This window comes from Balaenoptera musculus, chromosome 8 (genome assembly GCF_009873245.2).
Source record: "Balaenoptera musculus isolate JJ_BM4_2016_0621 chromosome 8, mBalMus1.pri.v3, whole genome shotgun sequence".
Taxonomy (NCBI): domain Eukaryota; kingdom Metazoa; phylum Chordata; class Mammalia; order Artiodactyla; family Balaenopteridae; genus Balaenoptera; species Balaenoptera musculus.
In genome coordinates this window covers 52,431,150-52,457,651 of record NC_045792.1, presented here as the reverse complement: position 1 = coordinate 52,457,651, position 26,502 = coordinate 52,431,150, and the positions used below count along the sequence as shown (strand labels likewise).

At 44.5% G+C, this 26,502-nt stretch overlaps 1 protein-coding gene across 5 annotated transcripts in view; it reads right to left on the bottom strand.

Moving 5' to 3' along the window:
* The window catches only part of TENM4 (teneurin transmembrane protein 4), a 749,934-nt gene that overhangs the window by 167,020 nt on the left and 556,412 nt on the right, over positions 1-26,502 (bottom strand). For all 5 annotated transcript variants that reach the window (XR_005020977.1, XM_036861484.1, XM_036861485.1 and 2 more), the window contains one exon: positions 24,636-24,846. Coding sequence is in view for 4 of the 5 variants with exons in the window: in XM_036861484.1 (XP_036717379.1) it covers positions 24,636-24,846 (211 nt within the window). In the remaining variant the exon portion in view is untranslated. The remainder of the gene's footprint in view (positions 1-24,635; positions 24,847-26,502) is intronic.

Genomic DNA, 26,502 nt, shown 5'->3' with positions numbered 1-26,502 from the left:
TTCCAGTTCTGACCCTCACCAGCTGGGCAACCTTGGGAAAACCATTTAGGGTCTCTGAAGCCTGCTTTTCTTACTCACCTATCTCACAGCGGGGTTGGGGGTAAATGAGATAATGCATGTAAAGCAATTAGTGGGGCTTATGGTAAATGTCTCATCAGTGGTAGAGGTAAAACGAAACCAAGTCAAAACACATCAAACAAAGTAAACCCATTTTTGGCTAGGCCAAATCAGAGGCTGTGTAGTGTAACAGAACGAGCACAGGGCTTCCCTGGTGGCGCAGTGGTTGAGAGTCTGCCTGCCAATGCAGGGCACACGGGTTCGAGCCCTGGTCTGGGAAGATCCCATATGCCGCGAAGCGGCTGGGCCCGTGAGCCACAATTGCTGAGCTTGCGCGTCTGGAGCCTGTGCTCCGCAACAAGAGAGGCTGCGATAGTGAGAGGCCCGCGCACCGTGATGAAGAGTGGGCCCGCTCTCCGCAACTGGAGAAAGCCCTCGCACAGAAACGAAGACCCAACACAGCCATAAATAAATAAATAAATAAATAAATTAAAAAAACAAAAACAAAAACAAAAAAAACTTCACTCTCATCTATGATTCAGCTTCCCCCACCCAACCATTTAAAAAAAAAAAAAAAAAAAAAAAGAACGAGCACAGACTTTAGAGTGAGACCCCTGGCGTTCCCATCCCACTCTGCCACCTCTTATGTAACCATAAGCAAGTCACTTCACCTCTCTGTGCCTCAGTTTCCTTTTCTGAAAAGGAGGCATAGGTGTTATAGTATAACAACTGTAGGTGTTATAGTATTAACATCTGAACCTCTATGGATGGGGGCCATGGACCCTTCTAGGGGGTTAGTATTTCCTGGCTGCCCCCCAGCTGTCCTCAGCTCACTCCTCCTTCATCAGGGACTCCTGGCATGTTGCACCTGAAGGTGTGTGTACTTTATGACACTAGGACAGAGGGAGCCCAAGAGCTTGGGAAAGCAGCAACCAATGCTCCGACACCATCTCCACACAGGACTGGCTTATGTTATCAGGACCCAGCTGAGTCCATGCAGATTATGTTTCTTCCACCTGCATGACACGCTACAACGTATGGGATGTGTCCACACGGAGGTACCAGGGTGCTGAATCCTCTCTTCCTTTCAGCTCAATCCTCTAAGGTATGGACGAACATTCCACAGACATCACCCCTCCTTTCTGTGAAAGATGAGTTGTAAGGGACTGGCCTTTCCTAGAAACCCCCAGGGACATTACCTGTGAACCCCCTTCATACTGGCCAACCCCTCGCTTCTTCCCTCTGTTACCTCTCACCCTGAGGAGCCTGCCTGCGGCCACAACAGAGGAGACCAGTTCTGCGGGCTGGGACTGATCCATCGCTATAACCACAGTGTGGGCCCAGCGGCCAAAGACAGAGCATGTGGGGACGGACGGGGACGGACACACACACACACACACACACACACACACACACACACACACACAGACACACACACACACACAGACACACACACGCTCTGTTAGCCTGAAGGTGATGAGGGCTGATGCTGAGCTTGCCGGGTCTGGAAGCTTCCAGAGGATATAGTAGAAGCAGCCAACGCAGGTCATCACCTTCCCAGGCTCCCGCTGCTGAACCTTCTGCCTCCCCTTGGGGTTTGGGGTAAAAGGCCCCTTGACTCTGAGCCCTGGGCCTGTAGAGGCCGTATCTCTGGCTGCATTAGCCTTAGTGGCTGCGGAGCCTCCTGTCACTCGGCTCTCCTCTCCTGGCGGCTGGCCAGCGTTGCAGAGGATGCGGGGGCATGTCCTCTCCAAAGCAGTCTGGTCGGAGGGGGCAGCGGCTCTGGTCATCTGACGGTTTGGAAGGGGGAGGGGGAGCATCTTTAATTCCTGATGGCTTAGTGTAACCCCTCTTCCCTCCCAGACCGTGAGGAAGTCCCAACCTTCACACTCAACTGCCGGGACAGCAAATGAAGAGAAAGACACTGGGTGGAGAACACTCTCAAAAGCGTCCTCTGAGAGTCAAAGACGGCTTTGGCCTCTCACTCTTCCATCTAAGCTTCTTAGATTTCTAGTGCAGATACGGGTCTTTAATAGTAAAGAAATAAATTCAGACACTCAATAAGGTAACAATAATACTAACAATAGCCCTCACCACCATCCTCTGTTGAGTTCTACTATGTGTTAGGTACCGCGAGAAGCATGCTAACCTCATATATCATCTCATTTAACTCTCACCCCAGCACTGACATCAGTGACATTATCCCTGTTTTTCAGATGAAGAAATGGAGGCTTAGAGAGTTGAGATGCCTTGCCCAAGACCGCAGAGCCCAAAACTGTTAGGTCTCCCAAACAACTACTTACTGAAAACCTACTATGTGCCAGGTGCCAGATTAACTGGTTCAATTGCTCCCTTCTCTGCACCCCCCTTCCCACGCTGCTCAAGCTATGGTACGGCTCAGGTGAAACTGCACTGCAGTTAGCTGTCTCCACGCCCACCTCCGCCAGTGCAATTAGAGCTTGGAGGGCCGAGGTGGGGTCTAAGCCCCTCTGTAGCCCCAGGACCCAGTTCATGGCCTGGTGAAGGGCAAAGGCTTGGTAAATGGTTAGGTGAGATAGAATGAAGGCACAACCTCTGTCCTCACTGTCTGATCCAGGTGACAAGAAGATGGGTCACCAGGCAGTAAGTTCCTGCAATGGATAAATGTGTAAAACCCAGAGGAGAAAGCAACACCTCAGGGACCCCAATGAAGGCACCGGAGCTCAGCACTGGGGGTTGGGCAGATAGTCTGCAGGTAGAGAAGGGTCCTGGGATTACTTAGAAAGAGAGAAACATGTTCAAAGGCAGGTCTTCTCAGAATCAGGTGGAGAAGCAGGGCTGGAATTCAGGATAAGCAGTGGAATCGAGGCTGTGAAGGGCAGTCAGCTGACAGATGCCAGTCATGGGGACCAAAGAGATGCCCCACCGTCCAAGCCGCAGGCCCAAAGGAGCTTTCCTTTAGGCAAATCAAAGCGCCCACTGTTCCTCTCTGAACAGCTTTTTGAGACTGACAACAACCAGACTGCCTGGAACTACAGGTCTGGGCCTAGGGCTCTGAATTCCCCCAGAAAATGTCTTCATTCATACACTCAGCCAGTCAACATGCCTCTGCTTTGGGATTCAGCCTCAAAGTACAAATTAAAGAATATGAGAGCCCACTGCGTTTCAGGAGAATGCGGGTACACAGAATCTCATTTGCTTCTTCTGAGCTCAGGGAGGATAATTCCCTTTCTCAAGGTCTCCCCCCACTGAGTGGCTACAGAACGGAGATGGGAACCCCACTCTTCTCACTCCAGACACACTGCCATCTCCTACACTTCCAGTAGCTTCTCACCCTGGATTTTGGTTCCCTGGCTCCTCCCTCCCTATCCAAATCCTCCTATGCCTTCTTGGTCCACCTTAGCCAATAGTGACCCTCATTGCTGACCTTCTCAAAATTCCCTTGACAATTCGCCTTGCCCTACGCAGTAACCCCCATCTCTTGTCTTCAATGCTATCAGGGTTAAGTCTTCTTAAAGGCCAAGGACTGTGAGAAGCTCTTAAAGGCCAAGGACCTCAGACTGCACTGCCTTTGTCTCCCGCAGGAAGCAGCACAGTGCTTTGCTACAAATAATGCAACCAATATATATTTTTAAAATTGATTTGCTTTTTATCAGAATTGGTAGAGTTGGGCAGAAAAAGGTGAAACCTAAAGTTGGACAACTGTGTGACTTTTGTGAAAACAATAAAGATGAAAGCAGAATGTGGAACAATAATAACATTAACAACTGTGCACTTCTGGAGAAGTCTGCTCTGCATGCGATAACTCCTCTACTCCCCATATCAAAGTCTGGGCCGATTACTACTCCCATTTCCCAATTTGTTGTCTTGACCACATTTGCCTAAGGCTGCAGAGCTAATAAGAGGAGGTACAGGAATTTGAACCTAGTGTCAGGCTCCAGAGCTTATCTTCCCAACCATCACACACTGTGTGGAAAGGTTGCTAGATTGTCTACACATTTCAACCACCACAGCATCCTTAACTTGGATTCCTCTGGATAATGAAGGCCTAGAAAGAACAGACTCTCTTACTGGAAGGAAATAAATGCACACTTTTTTGGATATAATCCTGGAGGTAGATTCTCATCCACGTAGAACTTCCTCTCAAATAAGCCATCCAAGTGGACGGGGCTGAGTGAGGAGACGTAGCAGGAACCCAGCTGGTCTCGCTGACGTTTCTATTGCTGCCTCCAATGGACACTCATCAATTCTTTCTACCTTAAACTCTGTAGCATTTAATTTTTTTCCAAATCAACGTAATACATGTACATAGTTTAAAAAGTCAAACAATATTATAAAGCTTACAATGAAAACTAGAAGACCTCTGGCCAACTCACACCTCTCCATGCCACCTCCCAGACAACCGCTCTCAACTCCTTTGGCTATTTCTTCTAGAATTTACTCCAATATTTCTAAGTGCTGTGCTTATACAGCTATTTTTAACTTATATCTAATGTCATCTGCTACTACTGTTATCTGCTACTTCTGTCCACTACAGTCAATGCAAAAGCATCATTTCTTGCTTCTTTAATTTCCTGTGCTCCTATTAATGACTCTACTCATATGAGGCAAGGAACTAAAATCCCTCTGAAATAGAATGTTCTGCATGGTCAAGCACACTGGGTAATCTGTCGGGTCCACTGTTTTCTTTCTGCCTGGGGATCTCCCTCGTGGAGCCCTCTGCCCTGCTGTGGTCTGGTCTGTTTGTGTTCTAGGCCGGCTACACATCCATCAATCTGGGACCTCTCTCTCATTCACTGAACCCCTTACTTCCTGGGCCCCCTTTCTTGGTTCACTTTATTGTTTTGGTGGAGTGCATTTTCTAGAAGCTTCCTGAGAAAAGGTGGGCGGGAGGTATGATTTCAGGACTGTGCATGGCTGTAAATATCTTTATTCTTTTTTTTTTTTTTTATTGATTTATTTATTTATGGCTGTGTTGGATCTTCGTTTTGGTGCGAGGGCTTTCTCTAGTTGCGGCAAGCGGGGGCCACTCTTCATCGCGGTGCGCGGGCCTCTCACTATCGCGGCTTCTCTTGTTGCGGAGCACAGGCTCCAGACACGCAGGCTCAGTAGTTGTGGCGCACGGGCTTAGTTGCTCCGCGGCATGTGGGATCCTCCCGGACCAGGGCTCGAACCTGTGTCCCCTGCACTGGCAGGCGGATTCTCAACCACTGCGCCACCAGGGAAGTCCAAATATCTTTATTCTACCCCAACACCTGGTTGGTGTTTTGACTGACTATGTGAGATGAGGGAGGAAACCTAAGGGTCTAGCTGCCTCTGCTCAAGTAGCTGCCTCTTGCCCTCTGTAGCGCCTGGTGCCTCGTCCTGAGGTTTTCTGGGGCCCTGCTCCTGACTGACATCTCAGTCAGCAGATGCCCAGTATTCAGCCTTCCCCGCGCTGCTGACTCAACCCGCTTTCTGTTTTCCAAAAGTCCGCTGACATCTCTAGATGGCTACTGTCTCTTCTCTTTTTCTTGTCCTTGGGGGCTTGTTCCTTGTTTCTTTGTTTGAAGCCACTGCTCTCACCATGGTGGGACTCCAGGAGGGAGGTAAGTGTAACACTCAACCACAAGTTCCTCTCAAAACAGCATGAGACGATTTTCTAAGTCCCTCTTCCTTGAAGCTCTCTCTTCCCACAGCTTTGGAAACAGCACACGTTCTGATATTTCTGCCACTGTAGTCACTCACTCTCCTGTTCTGGCTCTTCCTCCAACTGTTCAGTGCTGGTGGTCCTTGGGCATCTGTCTTAAATCCTCCTCCCTTCTTATCACTTGCCACTCACCTCACTCTCCCTATTCGATTTTTTGAGGTCTCAGCTTAGATGTCATGTACTCAGAATGAGCCTTCCCCGGCCCTATCCCCGTTAGGTTGGCTCCCCTTGGTAAGTGTTCCCCATGACCTCACCCTTTTCCTTCACAACTTTTCATGTCCCATTACTGATCAACGTTCTCCTCCCTGCTGTCTGAGAGATCCACCAGGGCAGCTCCCTATCTGCCGTGTTCACAGCTGTCACCACTGCCCAAGCAGAGTGCATGGCATATCGAAGGTACCATAGAAACATACTGGATGAACAACACATGCTTGCCAAGATAAATGGATGAATGGATCAATCAATCAAACAGGAGAAGTGGATTCAAACCCAGGCTTGTCCATAAACATGCTGTGTGACCTTGGACCAATAAATAAAAGAGTCTTCAGAAAAGAGCCTTCACTTCTGAACCTCAGCTGCTGCTTCTACTAAACAGGGACAATAATCCGAGTGCCGTCCTACCTCACTGGGTTGTAAAGATCAAAATAAGAATGCAAAAACTGTATGTCATTGTGCTGAGTAAGCTAAAAGTCCTGTATGACATAAGGAATTATTACTGTCATGGTAAACTCTGCTACACAGAAAATTCTTGTCTGCTTTGGGTGTAGAGGATGCAGGAAACAGAATGGCGGGCTCAGGTTTCAAATCTCAGAATTCTTTAGAATATACTTTCTTGAAGTAAATCCCACTAAGCCTTCTCCGGATCCTCTAACACTAGGCATGCAGGATGGAGGGATCACCTGGGGTCTTGTCTTTCACCTCAAGCAAAGCTGAAAGCATGGTGTGCTTTCATGGTTAATGGTTTTAACTTAATGTATTCTTTAAAAAGCAGAAACAGAAAACGATGAAAATATTTACGTATACACAGGTGTGTAACAGAGACCCAAAGACACACACCTGTGTCCTAGCACCTGCAGCACTTAGAAATCACACTGGCCCCAGATTTGGTTCAACTCAGGTCCTTTTCTGGTGCTCTAGATTTGCCCATTTTATCACTTGTACCAACCAGGGAGAGGAGGAAACTTTTAGAAAATGCCAGGTCTTAGAGGCTATAAGGCAGACAAAGGTCTCCTCTTTCACAGCCCCCATCAGTTATTGCTTTGAAACACTGCATTAGGTTCAGTTTAAAAGTGCACCAGACTCCAATGGCCAGCCTGACAAACACCCTGATGGACACTCTCTAAATGTCACTTTGGTTCCACATCAGGAAGTGGGCAGGTGGAAACAGCAGTGGTCTCAGAGTTGAAAACTTGAGTTCAAGTTCAAATTCGGCTTCTAAACTGTAGGATTAGGCAAATTGCATTGTTACTAGTTGATGTGTTCGTACTGTAAACATAACTTACTTCTGTGTCCTACTTCTGGGGCTGAAAATTACAAGCATTTCCCCATGTTTCATACTCTTGATAATGATAATTTTTAATGGCTGAACAATATTCATTAAGTGAATGTTATGTAATTTGCTTATACGCTTTCTTATTATTAGACACTGGATTTTTTCCCGAATTTTCACAATTGTAAGCAATGCTGAAATAAGCAAGCAGCTTTTTCTAGGTATTGATTTATTTCTTTAAGAAAGACTCTCAAAAGTTGAAAATATGACCGTTTTTATGATTTAATGCAAAATGCCAATAAGCTTTTCCAAAGGGCTGTATTGATTTACAATGCAGCTAGAAATATATGTGGGTACAGTTTCACCGTAGCCCCTTTGGGGTTGGGTATTAGCTTATGGGGGGGTTTTCTAACTTATTAGGTAAAAAAAAGATGCACAATTATTTTAATTTGTGCTTCTCAGATTACTAATGAGGTTAAACATATTTCATGTATACTATATACTTTTGGAAGCTTTTCTGCATGAGCTTTAGCCATATATCTATGAGATCATAATTTTTTTCCTAGCATATGCACTTTAATATAATATACATATTAATCTTTCCTTGGTCTCTCATTTTTACTGCAAGTATTTTCCCAGTCTACCATTTTTCTTCTTATTTTGATAAGTCTTATAAGACATGGAAGTTTTACATTTTTATGAGAACATTTGCTAGTCTTTTTTCTTCGTGATTTCCTCAATGACTTTTAAGCTTAAACGTCCTTCTTAAGCCAGAGAAATTGCAAATATTGGGTTTTATCCTCTTTTACTTTGACTTTTAAGTATTTACTCTTTAATCCATCTGGAATTTATTTTGCCATATGGTGTGAGGTGAAGTCTGAATCAGAGGGTGAAAACTCAAATTCCTCCAGGAGCCAGGCAGGTAAGTTAAAGGAGTAAAGCAGGTCGGGTAGAAGAAAAAGGATGAGGTGGAGACCGGGGAGAATTACAGAGTATTTGAGGGGAGGTGGCTTGTCTGTGCAGGAAGTTTTTGGTCTTCTAATTTTTCAAGGTAAGCCATAAACCTATAGTTTTATGGGAAATCATCCAACTTTTAAATACTGGGCCAACACTGCAGGCTAAAAATCCTTCTCTGTGTCTACTGGGCACATCTATCCCTCTGAATACCACTTGGCAGCCTCTGGTTGAAGCTGATGCTTTTCCAAGTTATTCCAACAACATTTATTGACTAAGCCTTTTCTTCTCCGTTAGTGTGCAATTCTTCCTTTTTCAAATATTAAAATTTTACATATAACTGGTACTATTTCTAGGTGATTTTATTTCATCAATCTGCTTGATTCCTATTCTCTTTTATTATAGAATTAGGGCATGTTAATATCTCTAAAGATGAGCACCCTTTCATTATTCTTTTTAGAATCTCTTCATACTTTCATACTTTCATCTGTTTATTATTCCAGATGAAGTCTTAAACCCTTCAATCAAATCCCCCAAATTCCCTTTAGGATTCTGTTTGGTATTCCACTAAACTGATAAATTGACATATTTAGAGTAGTTTGCCTTCTCATCTAGGAACATGTTATATTTCCTAATAATTCATGTCCTATTTTATAGCTCTTAATAAAATTTTGCAGTTTTTGTCACATAGGTCACATATAGTTCTCATGAAGATGATATTTTAATTTTTATTGATTTTTTTTGACTGGGACATGTTTCATTATATTTCATAACTGGTTATTGCAAGTACATGGGAAATCTATTGACTTTTGAAAAGCTGTTTTGTACCCCAGTTACAAATAGTTTTATTAACTATTAAATAGTTTTTCGATTAATGTTTTTGTGTTCTTTAGGAATGCAAACACATCCTTCACAAATAATGATAGCTTTGTCTTTGCCTCTTGTTTCTGTTTCATGCCTTATGTCACTTAAGCCAGAACTTCTAAAACAATGCTAACTAATAGATACACCCTTATCTATTACTAGTTTTAAAAGGAATTTATCTACTATTTAACCAGGAAGCGTTGGCTTTTGACTAGAAATCAATGTTCTTTATTACGCTAAGTATCTTTTTTGTCTTTCATTTTCAATATTGTTGTGACCTACTACTGTGACCAAAGGAGTTTTTAATCACTTATTGAACACAAAAAACCAAATCTCAGCACAGTGCACTCAAAAAGTGCTGGAAACTTGCAAAATAAGTATGAATCAGATATACGTGGATTTGAATCCTAGCTCTGATTCTGTGTGACCTTGAATGCAATCCCCTCATCTGGAAAACGGGGATAATGCCTCTGATGGCACAAGTTGGTTATGAGAATTAAAATGAGTTAATCTAAATAAACTGTGCTTAGTGTAGCACTTGGCACCAATGAGAAGCTCAACAGATTTCACTTTCCTCCTCAATCATTTAAAAGAAAGAGATAATGGTGGTACAAACAATTTCCCAAACGAAAGCTTTCCAAGGAATAGCTTGCGTTTATAGGGTTGAGAAAACTCAAACTATATTGGTGAAAAACACCATCCTAGTCTTCCTGCTTTACTGCATAGGGCTTTTCCTCACTTTTTCAAAATTTACTGTCCATCCCTTGCACGCGTGCATGGATTCTTTGGCCTCTGACACAAATGAAAATAAAAAATCAGGCTGACATGTAATATGAACCAGGAATGAAACAAACTGTGTTTCCATTAGCCCCGAACACGAGTGTTGCTCAGATAAAGGCATGAACAAGCAGCTACTCAAAGTGAAGCCAGATGTTTGGAGGTTTCTGGCCTACACTTTTTTATAACCCTTCATGTAACACTCATAGTCCCGTCATTTCAACAGAAGATCCTCTGCTCTGTTTAAACAGCAAGAAACCCTCCCAAACCTCTGTTAGATTTGCAATCGCTAAATCCGTGCTTGATTGTGAAGAAAAAGGAGCTTCCCTCAGTAGAGATCCTTAGGTGCAAATTCTTTGGCCCAGACAAGCGCTAAAGACTGACAAAGTACACACCCTGCAGCGTCCTCAGAGCAGAGCCTCAGATAGTTACCCGTTACCCTGGGAAACGGGACCCAAGGGAAATGGGTAGCGACTTGGGAGGGGCCCAGGGAAAGTATAGAAAAGCCAGTGTAGAAAGAGCATAGATTTGGAGTCAGACTGTTCTAGATTCAAATTCTGGCTCTGCCCTTACTCCTTGTGTGACTATGGACAAGTTTGTTAATTTCTCTGAGCCTTATTTCTTCATCTATATAAAGAAAATAATTTCTCCTGCTTCCCTGGGACTGTTACAAAATTTAAGTTAGATAATGCATGTACAACACTTAGCTCGCTCCTGGGGCCCCATAAGCACCGAAAACAATTAGTGACTGTTATTGCCAATAACAATAACAAACCCTCGTACAGCACCTATCACGTGCCCGGCACTGTTCTCAGTATTTAACAAATATCAGTTCAGTTTCTCCTCATAATTACTCCCATGAAATGGGTGCTAATATTATCATCATTTTTCAGATAAGGAAACTGAGGCATTGACGGGTTATGTATCTTGCCCAAGGTCACACTGCTAAGTGGCAGAGACTGGATGCAAACCAGGCCATCTGGATTCAAATCCACTCTGACCACTAAGCCGTGTTCCCCCTCTTTCTCCTGCTTTATGACACAATATAACTGATCCGATTCAGTGCCGCCCTGAGGCTTCCTTTACATGGAAGGGCACACACACAGTTCGGGCCATAGAGGGCTTACGCAGTCAGGCAACCCATTTCTAGGAAGCGCTGCTGACCCTGAGATCAGCGCACACCCTACCCTGTATTCCTCTCACCTCCACCTTCAAACCTCACTTCACCTTTTCTCATCTTCACTACCCCTTCCTGTCGCACAGGAAGAGGTGTCTCCCCTCCTTTCCTAGGACGAGCCCTTCTGCATCTGCCCTCCGTTCTGTGTCTCCCACCCCCTTGCATCAATCACCTCCCCTCTCTCCCGGGCCTCCAATCCCCTCCCCTGGCTCCTTTCCTGCAGCTGACAACACGCTCAAAACTCCCCCCACCTTATGTAAACCTTTCCTTGAACTTGCCTCCTCCTCAGGTTACTCCCATCTGTCTCCTTCCCTGCTCTGTCTAGAAGGAATTGTTTCTACTCAACGCCTCTTACTCCTGAACTTGTGGTGACCCTGCTTCCACCTGCAACGGGGGCGGAAACGCTCCCACTAACGTTGCCAATGACCTCCTAATAACCAATTCCAGCAGCTTCTTTGTCATCAGCTCCCCAACTTTTCTCTAAGGTGAATCTCTGTGTCTCTCTCCCCTACCTACCCGCTGAATACTGGGGTTCCGTCCTGGAATCCCTGCTTCTCAGGGCTCTGCCCTCTCACATCCACACCACGACACCCGTTGGGTTCCTGTCTCTAGGTCAGAGCTACCCCAAGTCAATGCCTGTTTATCCATCTGCCTGCTGGTAACTGCCAACAACTGAAATCCACTTGGAAATCCTATGAGCAGCTCAAATCTAATGTGAATTGACCATCTCCCTACCTCCTTCCCCCAACAAATCCATTTCCCCTACTTATTTCCTAATTGAATTAACAATATCACTGTGTATCCATTCTCCAAGGTTGACACTTCCTGCCTCTCCCTGACAGCGAAGTGGTCAAGAAAACTAGTCTATAATGTCCTTGAATGCATCCCTTCCTTTATACAAAACCGTAGCACTTTCCCAATTCAGGCCCTCTTCTCTCATCTAACCATACTGGTTACTGAATCAGTCTTCCAATTCTTCTCCCTATTTTAGTCTGAGAAACTAACCCATTTGTATAAACCACTGCCAAAGAGATCGATCCAAGACCCAAATCAAGCTACATCTTTGCTTAAAAACTATCCTGTGCTCCCCACTGCCTTCAAAACCAGACTTTTAAGCTGGTCCATAAAGCCCTTGCCAGGCTGGCCCTAACCTTGTTTTCTAGGCTCTTCTCTGGGAACCATCCCATTCATGCGCTCTACCCACTTCCAGTAGATACACCTGGCACTCTCACACAAAGGCAGGAGTGGGAAAGCACATACGGGGAAAAGTGTGGATACTGGAGCCAGAGAGACCTGGATTCAAATCCCGGCTCTTTCACTGACCAGGTATGAAACTTCTGCTTAGTCATCTAATCACTCTGAGTTCCACTTTCCTCTGGAGAAAAAATACCTACTTTGCATGCCTGTTGTAAAGAGTCTGAAACAGTTTATCTAGAACATCCAGGATAATACTTAGATATATTATGCAGTGAATAAACAGTAGCTGTTAATATTAATATTATTAATTTTGCCAAGTGATTTCAGAGAGGCAGGGAGGAGTTTGTAAAGACTGACAAAATGTGAAACTAGAATGTGGCATTTGAGAAGTTCCCTACGGAATCAGAAGATCAAACTTAAAAGAACAAATAACAGTTAGTGCCTTGGAATGTTCTGGAGCCCGCACTTCCATTTGTGAACTGCAGACTTGAACCAGTTTCAGAGTTGCTCTACCCCCTGAATCCAGCAGCCGTGGAATGCACAAAGCTCCCAGGACAGAAAGAACATTACTCAGCCAGGTGCCCGGCAGTGCCCTGAACTGGCAGTTGTGCCTTCTTTCCTTCAAGCTGCTCACAAGAAGTTAATGTTCACGGAAGAAGGTTCTAGGCTGCAGGGAGTATCTGTGACCTTTGACCTTTCAGTTGGTGCTCACTGACCAAGGAAGACCTGGCTTCATGTCCTCCTGTGAGTCACTGTTCAAAGACTCTGTCTTCTCATCTCTAAAAGCGAATAATGGTCCTTCCCTGCCTGGTCCACAGTGGCCATGTCTGTCATTGAGCAGAGATGGTTACTATTTCTCCTTTATTTATTAATTTTTTTTAAGTAACTCTTTCTCTATAGTTCCCTTCTGGTTCTCACTTCTGCTCTGGCCCCAAGGTGGTAATAATGAATATTTGCACACTGCTTTCCAGCTCACAAAGCACTTTTCTCACCATAAGTCCTTTATGCCTCACAACCTCCTCCTCCATTCCCAGCAGAGGTAGCTGCCCTCCTCTCTGCTCCCATGGGAGCTCGCCCAGACCTCTCTGTTGGCACAGACCACATTCTATTGGAATTATTTATGAAAGGGTCAATTCTCCCAGTGGACTGCAGGCTCTTCGAGGGCAAAGCTTCTGTTTTTTTCACTGATGAGTCTCCAGCACTTACCAAAGCTGATGTTCAGCAAACGCTGAATCATTAAGAGACACTTCAAAACGTGCTGAGAACTTATCATGAAATCAACTGCTTTCATGTCATCGTCAGACTCTCTAAAGTAGGTTTTAATCCTAACTACAGGTGAGTTAGGTGAAGTTCAGACCTATCCAATGTCCCACAGCTCATAGATAGTGCAGCCAGAATTCAAACCCAGGTCTGTTTCCCTCCAAAGCCTTTGCCCTTTCTGCGGACCACACCATCTCTCTGGCCATGGCGACAATCTCAACTATCTACTGCCAATGCCAAGTCCAGCAGACCTGGGTCAGGGTTATTCCTCAGAGGGTGTCACAGAACAGGAGGCCATGTATTTAATCATATTCCACACATCAGCGGTACTGAAAAGGGAAAGAAAAGGACACCACGGTGAGAACGCTCTTAAAGCCGCTGTTCTGAAATGGTAAAGCTAGCTGGCAAGATGGGGAGCAGCAGCTGCCTTTATCAAATGAGAGAAAAAAGAGCTATCAGAAAATAAAGACTAATCATCTGTCATATAAAAATTAAACCATTGCTGATAAAATATCTTCTATTGGAAACTCCGCCTGAATGGGGGTGGGAGTTGGGGTTCCTTCAGCAGGAGTCAGTACAGGTCAGGATGTTCTTCAGGACCAGGCAGATGGGAGCCCTGCAGGTGGGGATGGCAGGCCCACTGCCTGCACCCTGTGAGCCTAGGAGATGTGAATGCCATGATCCCTAGGACCCCGGCTACCCTGATGATTCTCTGACTATGAGAGTGTATAAGATGTCATCACACACCAGAAACCTGGTCACTGAGATGTAAGAGAAAGAGCATGGGCTCTGGGTTGCTAACCTAGCTCTATTTCCTACTTATGAGATCTCGGCAAATAGCATCGATCTCTGAGCCTCGGTTTCTTTATTTATAACGTAGAAACATACGTAATCTAACTTCCAGGGTGTTTGGGAACTGATACTGCACCCTGTATGGTGCCTGGCATGCAATCAGTGCTCAATCAACAGACTGCTGTCATTATGATCTTGGCTTTGCCAGGCTGTGTGACCCTGGACAAGTCATGGGACTTCTCTAAGCTGTGGTTTTCTTATCTTTAAAAGTGTGATTTAGATAAACAAAACGTTTTCATAGGCTCCTGCCAGATGTAATCCCAAAGTAACAAAAACATAAACAGGAATAAAGACGCAGAGGTAGAGAATGGACTTGAGGACACAAGGAGGGGGAAGGGTAAGCTGGGACGAAGTGAGAGAGTGGCATGGACATATACACACTACGAAATGTAAAATAGATAGCTAGTGGGAAGCAGCCGCATAGCACAGGGAGATCAGCTCTGTGCTTTGTGACCACCTAGAGGGGTGGGATAGGGAGGGTGGGAGGGAGATGTAAGAGGGAGGAGATATGGGGATGTAGGTATATGTATAGCTGATTCACTTTGTTATAAAGCAGAAACTAACATACCATTGTAAAGCAATTATACTCCATTAAAGATGTTAAAAAATAAATAAATAAAGTTCTAACTCAGAAGAAGAAGAAGAAAAAAAAAACATAAACCCAAAGTGAAATGGGAGCTCTGGCTCTGGATGGAGGAAGAAGGCTGAAATGCTGACATGGAAGAGCCCAGAAATATCTGGACTCTTTCTGTTGACCCCCCCGCCCAGGACCTTCTCCCAGCTCCCTCCCCGCAGCTGCTTGTCTTCACTCACCCGGAAAACAGACTATTCCTCAACCCTTTTCTCTCCTTGCTTAAATCTCTTTCCTTAGGAAACGTTATCTTAACACCTGTGGTTTGCCAATAATCTCCAAGGAGTGGTAGACAGCTCAAATCCATTCATTTATCTCCATTTCCAAGGCCTCCATCCTGGCCCAGGCCAGCTTGAGCCCCTGCCGAGACCACCGTCACAGCCTCCTAACTGGTGTCCCAGCTCCTACAGCTGGAGAAACTTTCCAATATGTAAATCAGATTAGGTCACTCCAGCTCAGAGTCCCACAGTGGCTTCCTGCTACCCTTAGGATAGATTAAAAAACAAAACAAAATGAAGCTCTTCACGTGCCATGTTAAAGCCAGCACGGTCTGGCTCCTAGTACCTCTCCAGCCTTACCTGATACCATTCTGCCCTTTGATACCCGCATCCCACACTGTGACCATCTCAAAGTTCCTTGAACTCCCAGCTCTTGCCTATCCCAGGGCCTTTGCACATGCTCTTCCCTCTGCTTGGTGTATTCTTTCCCCAAAGCTTCATCTAAACAACGAATTTCTACCCCTGTCCCAGCCATCTAAATTAGGTCCCCTGTTTGTTTCGCCAGAGTACCCTCTTCTCTTCTTTACTACAATGAATACTTACCATTTACCATTATACACTTACACATATATTGGATGATTGTAATTAAACTTAAGAATCTATCTCCTATTGTCTCAAGCATGTCTGTAAACTCCCGAGGGCAGGAAGTATGGCTATTTAATATACCACGGACACCAATGCCTGCTCAGGACATGGCAGGTAAAAGGCAACTAGTGAACACTGGTTGAATGCGAATATGAACAGTTGTAGTGTCTAAATCTGCCTGCAGCCACTCTGGACCTGCTCTTCCTGCTGGCCCCCTTAAAGCAGCACGCAAGGGGCTTTAAGCCTTAATAAAGAAGTCCTTGCTGCCTTACGTGTTGTAAAGAGACGGAACCAAGGCTTTCCCCTCCTCCTCAGGTATATGGGCAGCTTCTCCTTTTTCTCAGCCTCACTTAGCCTCACTTACTAGCCTGTGAGGACATCAGGGGCAGCACCACATCTGCCTCATGGCTGCACCTAAATGCCCAGGCCAGGGGCTGGCACACAGTAAGAGGCTGCCAGTGAATACCTACTGAACCAAACAGACCAAACAGTGAAGCCTGTGGCAGACACCGATGATCCCATATTCACTTCCCCTCTTCCTTTTGTTTCAAGTGCCAAGGTGGCAAGCTAAAAATATTCCTCAGACTTCCTTACATCTCTGAATGCCCAAGTGACAGAGCTCTGCGAAAGAAATGTAAGCTGTGGGTTTTAGGAAAAAATTGGCTTCCCTACTTCTTTCCCCTTTTTTTTTCCTGCCTGACATTCAGACATGAGTCCTGGAGCTGCAGCAGCCACTTTAGCACCATGAGAGGCAAGCATGAAAACAACAGCCAGAGCTGAGGATGGCAGAGTGCAAGGGCAGAATGAGGCTTGTCCCTGATGCCATGCTGAACTGCTGTACTGGCCCTGGATGGGCCTGCCCTAGACCGAAAGTGTACATGAGAACATCAAAATCCCACTTAAATGCCACTCTAGCAGAGATCTTGTTACCTGCACACTAAATTCATTTCTAACTATTCCCATGGAGAGACAAGCTTTATTGCTAGTACCTACTGTGTCCTTGAGCTCCCTTTGCTTCTTTCCTGTCCTCGAGGCCCCAGGCCCCAGATAATTTACAAAATAGATGGCAGAGGCAGAGGAGGGGGTGGCGTGGAGGTGGTGGGAACCCTGCCCTGTCGTCTGCAGGGACAGCTGCTGGCAGGGCTGGTCTCCAGGCTGCAGGTGAAGCACTCTGATATTCCAAGCTCTCCTCCACTGAACAGATTTTTGGCCACAGTCTGTCTCCAGTGTGCTGACTTGAGTTCTACCTCCCACCTACAATTTCATTCCACTTATACCAGATTGCTCCCAATAAATCGCTGCTATCAGGGAGAGGTGAATTCACACGGCACTTTTCCAAAGAGGTGTTTTCAGTAGAAATTTCACAGAGTGCTGCCAATGTCATTTACAAGAAGGTTAAATGGATTACCGAGAGACCTTGATTCGTCATTGCTGTATTATATCTTATAATTCAGAGGAAGGGGATATGGGGAAGGGTGGGGCAGAGCTTATGAGAAACTGAAAATCATTTCCCAATCACTCCTTAGTTTCTTCTTTGAAGTAGTGCAGGTTTTTAAACAAACCTGGTACAGATGAGCCAGTTTGCAGGGCAGAGGTTGAGACACAGATGTAGAGAACGGACATATGGACACCAAGGGGGGAAAACTGCGGTGGGGTGGGGATGGTGTTGTGCTGAATTGGGAGATTGGGATTGACATGTATACACTGATGTGTATAAAACTGATGCCTAATAAGAACCTGCAGTATAAAAAAACAAACAAACAAAACAACTAATACTAAACTTTCATTGGGTTATTTGTATGGAAATATGTTAATATAAATGTTTCAGACATTACATGAAATTTCTAAAAATCTTATATGTTCTGGTATAATGTTATAAGTCATAATCCTAGTTATTACCTTAAAATGTATATCTCAGAAATAACTAATTTTCTTGTCAACTGCATTATTATGAACTTTCATCAAATTTTTAACTGTGGTCATTTTTTTTTTTTTTTTTTTTTATGGAACATTTTTTAAAATATTTATTTATTTATTTTGGCTGCTCCGGGTCTTAGTTGCGGCACGCGGGATTTTTAGTTTTGGCATGCAGACTTCTTAGTTGCGGCATGTGGACTCTTAGTTGCGTTGCAGCATGCATGCGGGATCTAGTTCCCTGACCAGGGATCGAACCCCGGGCCCCCTGCATTGGGAGTGCAGAGTCTTACCCACTGAACCACCAGGGAAGTCCCTGGACTTCAGCATTTTTATTGTCAGTTTCTATTCAGTCACAAGAAAAGTTTTTTTAGTCTTCTTCCATTCCATGCCATGCCTCTCCCTTTGCTCTCAGACTTGGTCCTTAGAAAGATGGAGCAGCCATACAAGAATACAGGATGACAATGCTAAATGCAAGCAAGGATGTGGAGCAACTGGAGCTCTCATACATTGTTGGTGGGAATATTAAATGGAACATTGTATAGCACAGGGAACTCTGCTCAGTATTCTGTAATAACCTTTGACCTGCACCGGAAAGTTGGTTTCCTTTCTGTAAATTATCTCTTCTACGGCCATTACTTGCTGTTCCTTGGGAGAATTCACCCTTCCTCATTCTTAGTTGTGTGCACTGTGTGGAATTATTTCATGCTGACTCTCAGCGGGAGCGTCATTAACTAAGCCCATCAGTGAATCCATTTTCCCAAATCCATTTTTAAGTCTTTTGTCATTTACAGACAGTTCTGGGTGTACTCTGATGCTTTTGCAAATATGTTCCTATAAAAGGGTTTCATCTTCAAGAAATTCATGGAAAAGACTCTGACAAGTACAGGTTTCTGGTAACTGACTGTACTGCTGAACTGAATGAATAAGCATTTTCAGAACTCTAATGAAAAACTGATGAACTCATAAAAGTGCTAACAAAAGATCAAGATGAAAAAAAAATTAATTACATGGGACTGAGTGAACTGATGAGGATGAGTATAATTTTTGTGACTTTATATGAATTAAAAAAAAAAAAATCCAACAAGGACTCAGAGGCAAAGAATATACAAATCAATTTTCACTGCGAAGTAAAGGAGCTGTTACAGTAGAGGATTACTGGACTGAATGTCAATATTATGATATAGTATGAGTGTGTTTCATGTTTGGTAATTGCAATCATTGTTGCTTTTGTTGTGGTCATCCATGTACAATGCTTGGTGTCAGTCTATTTATCTCTTGTAAAAATAAAATACAGTGTGTGTGTGTGAAAAAAAAAAAAAAAACAAACCACAGTACATAATGTCAGAGATTTTTCTCTCTAGATCCTTGCAAATGCACCCAGAGGCTGATGAACAGTAGTCTTACCCAATCAAAGCAAGGGGAATATACAAATAGCACTGTCCACTGGTCTCTGGAAAATCCTGAAAAACCCAACTTTGATGACCGTTGTAAGATAGAAGCTCATGTGAAAGTATCTATTTACCCCTGGGAATAAAGAGGAATGGGTTGCAGGGACAGCAAATAAAAACACCACTAGTGCTATTGAACTGTCCTTCTGTCCTTCCTGGCTCCCCCTCCACCGCCCTCTTCTTTTCTCTCATGAAATCACAAAGCTCAATCCCAGGAAACTTCCTCTGTTATATACATTCATGGGCTCTTGTTCTGGGCCCCGCAAGATAAAGCCTGCAGCTCTAATCATTTTATTCCCTTGCTCAAAGCCTGCAATGGCACCTCATACCTGCAGAATGAGCTTCTCCCTTAGGGTGGCATTCAAGGTGCTCCCTGATGACTCACTTCTCCCCGTCAGGGCATCCTTGCTCGAGTCAATCAGGATGGTGGCTCTCTAGAGCCAGCGCTTAATTTTCTGCCTACCTCTCTTTTGCTCACGTTCTTCCTGCTACCTGGAATAACATCCTCAACAAACCCCTGCCATTTCCTCCTTTAAATGTGAGAATTCTACCCATCCTTTAAGGTCCCATCAGGTGTCACTTCATCCAGAGAGCCCTCCCTGACCCATCTGGCTGGACGTGCCCTTGTCTTCCTCCAACCCTCACGGCACTTTGACCAGTGACTCCACGAGTGAGCCTTCTTTCTCTCTTCCTGGATTAGAGGCACTTACTATGTAAATGCTCCTCTCCTTAGTCAAGACCATGAACTACTTTGGCCAGAAACCACGTCATACCTTCTCTGTATCTCCACCTTAGGAAAGAGCAGGAATGTAATCATTTTTGGATAAAGGCAGAAAGGAAGGAAGGGAGGATGGAAGGAAGGGAGGACAGAAGGAAGGGAGGATGGAAGGAAGGGAGGACGGAAGGACTAGATCTGCTTCTAGTCCCTGGACATAGAATAGGTCAATTTATATCAGCTGCCTGGGCCTGAGCAAAAGGACCCTCCTCTTTCATTACCATGAAATGTCCTCAGACCAGGAAGACCAGGACACGTTTCTCGTAAAATTGCCAGGGTCTATGTTTTCTAACAAGGATTCTAATTTCTTTTCTCTGGGTTTCTAAATCCACTGTGGGGTAACCTCTGTTATTTTCCGACTTGGCTCACATTGCCACAATGTCAGGGTGATCTGTTCTTTTATGCTTCAGCATCAACCAAAATTAAAAGCTAAGATGCTATATCTAGAGGCCCAAAACACTGCAACACTGACTTGTCAGGTCTTGGGGTTGCAAGCAATGCATACAAAGGTATTTTTGTTTTGAAAATTTTGGATGTTGTGAGATTTTTTTTCATGGTCTTTTTAATGACTTCTCAAGAAAACGTCCTATGTTGATTTAAGATGCTTACTTATATTGGAGGCAAATTAATAAAGGGGAAATTATATTCCATATAATACAAATAGAAATAAAATATTTATCAGACCAAACAGTAAGACACTCTGGCATCATGGACAGAACATGGGATTTGAAGACCAAGTTTCCATCCTAGCTCTGCCCTTACTGACTGTGTGACTTTGGGCTAGTCAATTAAATTCTCTGAGTCTCAGTTTCTTCATCTGTAAAGTTGAGATCAAAATGAGAATTACCTAAGGTTCTCGTTCTTTCTTACATACAGAAAAGAGCTAAGCATGGTCCTTAACACACAGTAGGCGCTCTCTAAATGTCTGCTGAATGAATGAACAGGTGGAAAACCAAAGTAAGCGTAATATCCAAAAAAAGGGGGCTTGATCCTGAAAAGAGGCAGATGGCTAAAGAAGGAAGATCATGAGCTTTGGAGTCAGACAGATACAAATTCAAGTCCTGGCTTTTCTCAAAACATCCCTGAACCTCAATTTCCTCATCTACAATAGGGGGTGAAAATAAAAATAATCACCATGTGGAGTTACTGCAGGGCTTAGAGAATGTATTTAAAGCCCTGTGTAAATGGCAATGGTGAATTATAATTTAGCTATTGGTATACATCTTCCTACTTCATTCAGTACTCGGGGTCAGCCAGGTCACCTACCCCCAAACGGAGCCAGAACCAGAAACAACATAACCTTCAAATTCGAGACCTCTGCATGTGGGGGAAAGGCCATTCTTTCTGAAAATAGCTGCCATGTTTTATTCTAAAATTTGCTCAGTTTCAGTGGTTTGTGTGCATGTGTGTGTGGGTGAGAGAGAAAATGCATCTAGTTCAGAGGGAGCTCTGTCAACAGCACATCTCCGTGTATATATATTTGTGTACACAGTTTGTAAAGTGCTTTTAGATTTTTTGAAGGCAAAAGATAAACTTATTTAATTTAAAATCATCAGCTGGACTGCATTAAATGGAAGGAAAAGCAAAAACGTTCACAATATAGCCATTTGTTAAATTAAACACAATTATTTCTCCCACTACTTAATTACAAACAGACATAAATACTCTGGATTCTGACATCTCAGATCTTCTTAAATTCTAGCTCTGCATTTCAGCGTGTAACGGAGGGAGGGCCACATTCCAATTTGTGTGTTAAGCAAACCTGAGAGTTACAATCGTATATTGGGACTATAATGACTTCACTAAAACAAGACCTAAACTTTTAATTAACCTGCCAAGACAAATTACAACTCATGGTTCACGGGTAAAGACCAAAGACAGCTGAGACTCAATGCCAGAGACTCTTGGGGAGACAGGGATTAATAGCAACATCAGAGTCAGTCTGTTTTTGTATTAAAAAAAAAAGGTATTCATTAAACAATCACTGCAGCTTGAAGGAAGACAGACAAGTCAGAAAGGCAGGGAGAGAAAGGTGGACAGAGAAAGGGGATGGGAGAGAATATTAACCACGTCCATGTATCGAAGCCTGGGCTGGGCACTTTATATTTATTCTCTCCAATCTTCACAATGGGGATTGCCAAGTACTATTATTGTTTCATTTTCCTGACAAGAAAGATGAGGCTCACAGAGGTGACGTGACTGACTGTGGTCACAGAGCTAACATGCAGCAGTGGGAGAAGGAAGGAATGGAAAGCAGTGCTCAGAAGGCATTTGTTTTCATAGCTTAGTCGACAGACGGACCACCAGAATCAGGATCACCTGGGCTCTACCTCAGGCCTACTGGGAAAAGGCCCAGGAATCTGAATGTTAGACTCACTTCCCAGGTGATTCCTTTGTACAACAATATTTGAGACCCCCCCCCCCCATAAGATGCTGTAACCCCTTGTTACTCAAAATGTGGGCCACAGATGAGCAGCATCTCACCAGGTGCTGGTACAAAATGCACAAAACTCTAAACATCCAGCCTGACCGACTGAAGCAGAATCTGCATTTTAACAAGACGCCAGGTGGTTCATAGAACTCTGAGAAGCACAATACAGCCTAACTGCTCTAAAAGACATTATAGGGTTAAAGCAGGTGAAGACAGATTTCATCATTTAGGTGAGAACAGGAGAACCTGAGGGAAAAGCAAGGCCATCTCCTTAATTATGACAAAACAGGTCAGCAAGCTCTGACAAGCCAAGAGTTGGCAAAGGTACCTAACTGTACCTACATCTTATTTCTCTGAGAGGCACACCCTAATTAAAAGTAGCTTTCTTTGGGGGTTTGTATTAATTTCCTTTCATATTTGTGCTCACTTATTAAAAATACAGAATTCTGATTGTAGGAGACCTTAGTTCTGAGCAAGCATGATACTGCGTCTAAGAGAAATCAGGCTGTGAGACCATGAAGCTGTAACTCAGGCACCACTAATGACTTGAAAATCACGTCTCTAAATTGAAGCCACCGTGTCCAGAAAGAGAGAAGAAACAGGGTCTGGAGCCTGGCAGACCCTGCCGAGTGTCAGCCTAATTGATGGTGAGGACCAGGACTGGCTCTCCCATGACGGGAAATGGGCGGCACCGACAGCCTCCTGGGTCACCACTAACCACCGAGCTGCAGCCTCAAATTCCAGAGTCTCAAGGAACCAGGAGATGGAATTTGTGCTGGGCCAGAACACAAGTTAGTGGTGGAGATTTAGAAGTGAGCACACTTTCTACTGCACCTCAAAAGGAGGCATCAAGGGAGGAAACCAACAGCACAGCGGCTGCCAAGACTGCAGAGACCAGCAGCTAGGACAGACACTTCCAAAATAAGGACAGCACGAAGTGATATTTCCTACCCCGGAGCTGATGTAACCTAACAGCTCCACCTCCCTCATTTTGCTAAGAGGGTAGAACGTTGAGCCTGCAGTTACGGCAGAAGCCTATACACCGTGCACCGTATTTAATGGGAAGGTATTCTCCGCCTCAGCTCTACAGGCAAAATTGCAAATAAGAGGAAAATGGCCTGAAAATGACTACTGCTGTTTAGAAGGAAGAACCTGGGTCTTGCAAGAGTTTTAGGAACCAACGACCAGATTCAGAGGTTTTTTATTCAACTCCATTTCCCATGTCAGAGAGGCTCCAGCCAAGGACCAAGACAGAGTTTTGAGGTGAACTCAAAACAACACAGAGGTTTTCATTAAGCAGAAAATCCATCCCCAAGCATTCTGGTTAGTGGAGTTTTGTCTTCTGGAAGTTTTATTTTCCTGTAGGGGATTTTATCTCCAGGCTGTGTCACTGCGCTTCTGATATAAACCGACGCAACGTTTTCTGACCTGAACCACTGAGCCCAACGCATCCTATATCACACTGTGGTGATCTAAGGAGGAGACAAATTCTGTGCAGTATATGGGTAAAGAAGAGAAATTCCTTAAAACAGGGTGCCAGGCTCCCCGGACACCCACAGGCTTGGGAGGCGGCCAAGGCGCTCTCTCTGAACGAGAACTCTTCCAGTACGAGGGACCAGAAGCTGTTAAGAGCTCATTTAAATCCTCCGGGCTTGCTGTCCGCCAGAGCTCAGGACATCTCGGTTCTCTACAAAACCCCCATCTGATCAGATTGTTCATCCAGCCCTTTGCATGGCTATTCTCACCCTCTTTCCAAACCTTTATCTTTTTTTTTTTTTCCTCATCTGCCAGGGGTTGTTGGCTCCAAAAGCAAAACAAGCAAGCAAACAAAAGCTCACATAAGAAACCAAAAACCCAAATAACAAATCAGTGAGTTGAACCAAGGGAGATTATAAGGACGAAGATAGGTGACGGAGAGACGTAACAATAATTCCTGTCTCCTTGTCAGTTTCGTCCCTTGGTGTTTAAATGTAGCTGCGAGTCCACATGCTAGGCCACAGATAACACAAGAAAGGCGGTGGGCAACAGCGCTGGGCTCAGGTGCCAGCCCAACATGGCCTTCCAGCTCCTCCTGTCACTCCCTTCCCTCGTTTCCCTGCATCTCACTCCCATCCCTTGCCCGGCAAGCCCACTCAGGATGGCCTCATGCTGGGTGGCCTCTGTAGCTCTGGGCGAGACACATCCCCTTGTCCACTTCGACTCCCAGGATCCCCAAGTGTCCTCTCACCCGAAAAGACAATATCCCACAGACCCCAGAGGGGTGGAGCTTCCTTACCAATGGCAGTGGTGAGAAAGGAAACCACTTCAGACTCCTTCCCATCATTATAAAAAGCCAGGTGCCAGATTCCTGAATCCAAATACTGAATGAAGCCCGTCTCATGGCTAGAAGGGGGGACAGCTCCCCGAGACTGGCGCTGGGGTCCCTCCAGGCTCCGTGCTTCCTGGGTCAAGAGCCTCCTTCCATCCAGCAGCTCCACAAAGTCAAACTGAAGTACAAAGAGAGCATAATTAGCCATGGACCTGCTTCACCACAGGGCTAGATTCTTCAGGCTTCTCCCGGGGAGGACACGGGGAGATACAACCTGAAACAGGAAAAAGAGGCTAAAGCCATGTGAAGGTTGACCAACCAACTCCAACTCCTTCCCAGAACCCATTTTTCCCTGGTCACAGTCTCCTGATACTCTTGTGAATGCATTGTAATTAGTGGATTATTTTCAAGTCTCAGAGTTTGCACAGGACAACCATGCTTTTCCAGTGATCAGAAACCCAGCCACTGCATGACTGTTTGAACTCCAACCCCATGCAGGTGATGGCGGGCAGGAATCCCAGGGGTCTAGGACTGGGCCTGGAGCACTGGATGTGGCTTAAATGTCAGTCAAGTGCAAACGGAAGTTTGATTTATACCTGTCTTCCTTTCGTCAATGACCCTTTCTCAACGCTCCAGTTTCAGGGAGCAGTTTTAGGGGAACTAAACTGGATTAGCTCAAAACTCTATCAATAATTACATGCTGTGTCAAATACAAGTGCCGATTGATCCAAGCCTACTAGCGTGAGAGACTTGAAGTCAGTCACACAGTGCTAACAACAGGCAGGTGGGGAAGTCCTGCTGGCCTACTGGCAAGCAAATCGTGCAACTGTCTACCTGTCTGTCTATCCTTAAAGCAAAACAAAATAGATACTTATTCTGTCTCATGTGAAAATGTCTAGGGGCATGAAGTCCAGGAGCAGCACGGCAGTTTTACAAAGAAATCAGAGGGGCCCAGGCTCTGTCTACTTTTCTGCAACTCCACCCTTAGCAAATGTATTTATCTAGCTTTTATCTAAAAATTAAATAACTTCGGGGGCTAGGAAGACTGCCTTTGGCCAGAGAATGTCTGATGGATGCCTATGATTTATATTACTCCAATCCCAGGGCTGGGAGGCCCTCACACAAGTCTGCTCTTAACCCATCATGACTGGTAATGTGTCAATCATCCTGGCCGAGTTTTTTTTTTTTTATTTTTTTAAATTGAAGTATAGTTGGTTTACAATGTTGTGTTAATTACTGCTATATGGCAAAGTGATTGAGTTATACATATATATACATTCTTTTTTTAAATATTCTTTTCCATTAGGGTTTATCACAGGATATCGACTACAGTTCTCTGTGCTATACAGCAGGACCTTGTTGTTTACCCATTCTGTATATAAAAGCTTACACCTGCTAACGCTGGCTGAGTTTCTTAAGTGTTTCTAGTGTGCATGTGTCTGGGTAAATGTGAAGCCCTGAGGAGAGAAGGGGTGCTTTACTCTGAGCCAGGTCCTGCACTAGCTGCCTTCTAGATGTGGTTCTCCACTCTTCACAACAGCCCTGTAAAGTGGGTATTGTTATCACCATTGGCTAGATTAGGAAACTTGCTCTGAAAGGATGTTACAGGCTCAAGGTCACATAGCTGATAACAAGAGGTTCAAACCCAGGTCTCTCTGACTCCAAAGTGCATGCTTTTTTCTCTAGATTACACTTCCTGGATAATTTAACTTCGAGACTGGGTACTAGTAAAAAAAGGCTATTGAGAGACTTCCTAGAAAGCCTTCCTCTTAACAAGCTCCAAGGATACAACCCTACTCATCCGAAAGGTAGGGTCTGAGAGAGGGCAAATGGA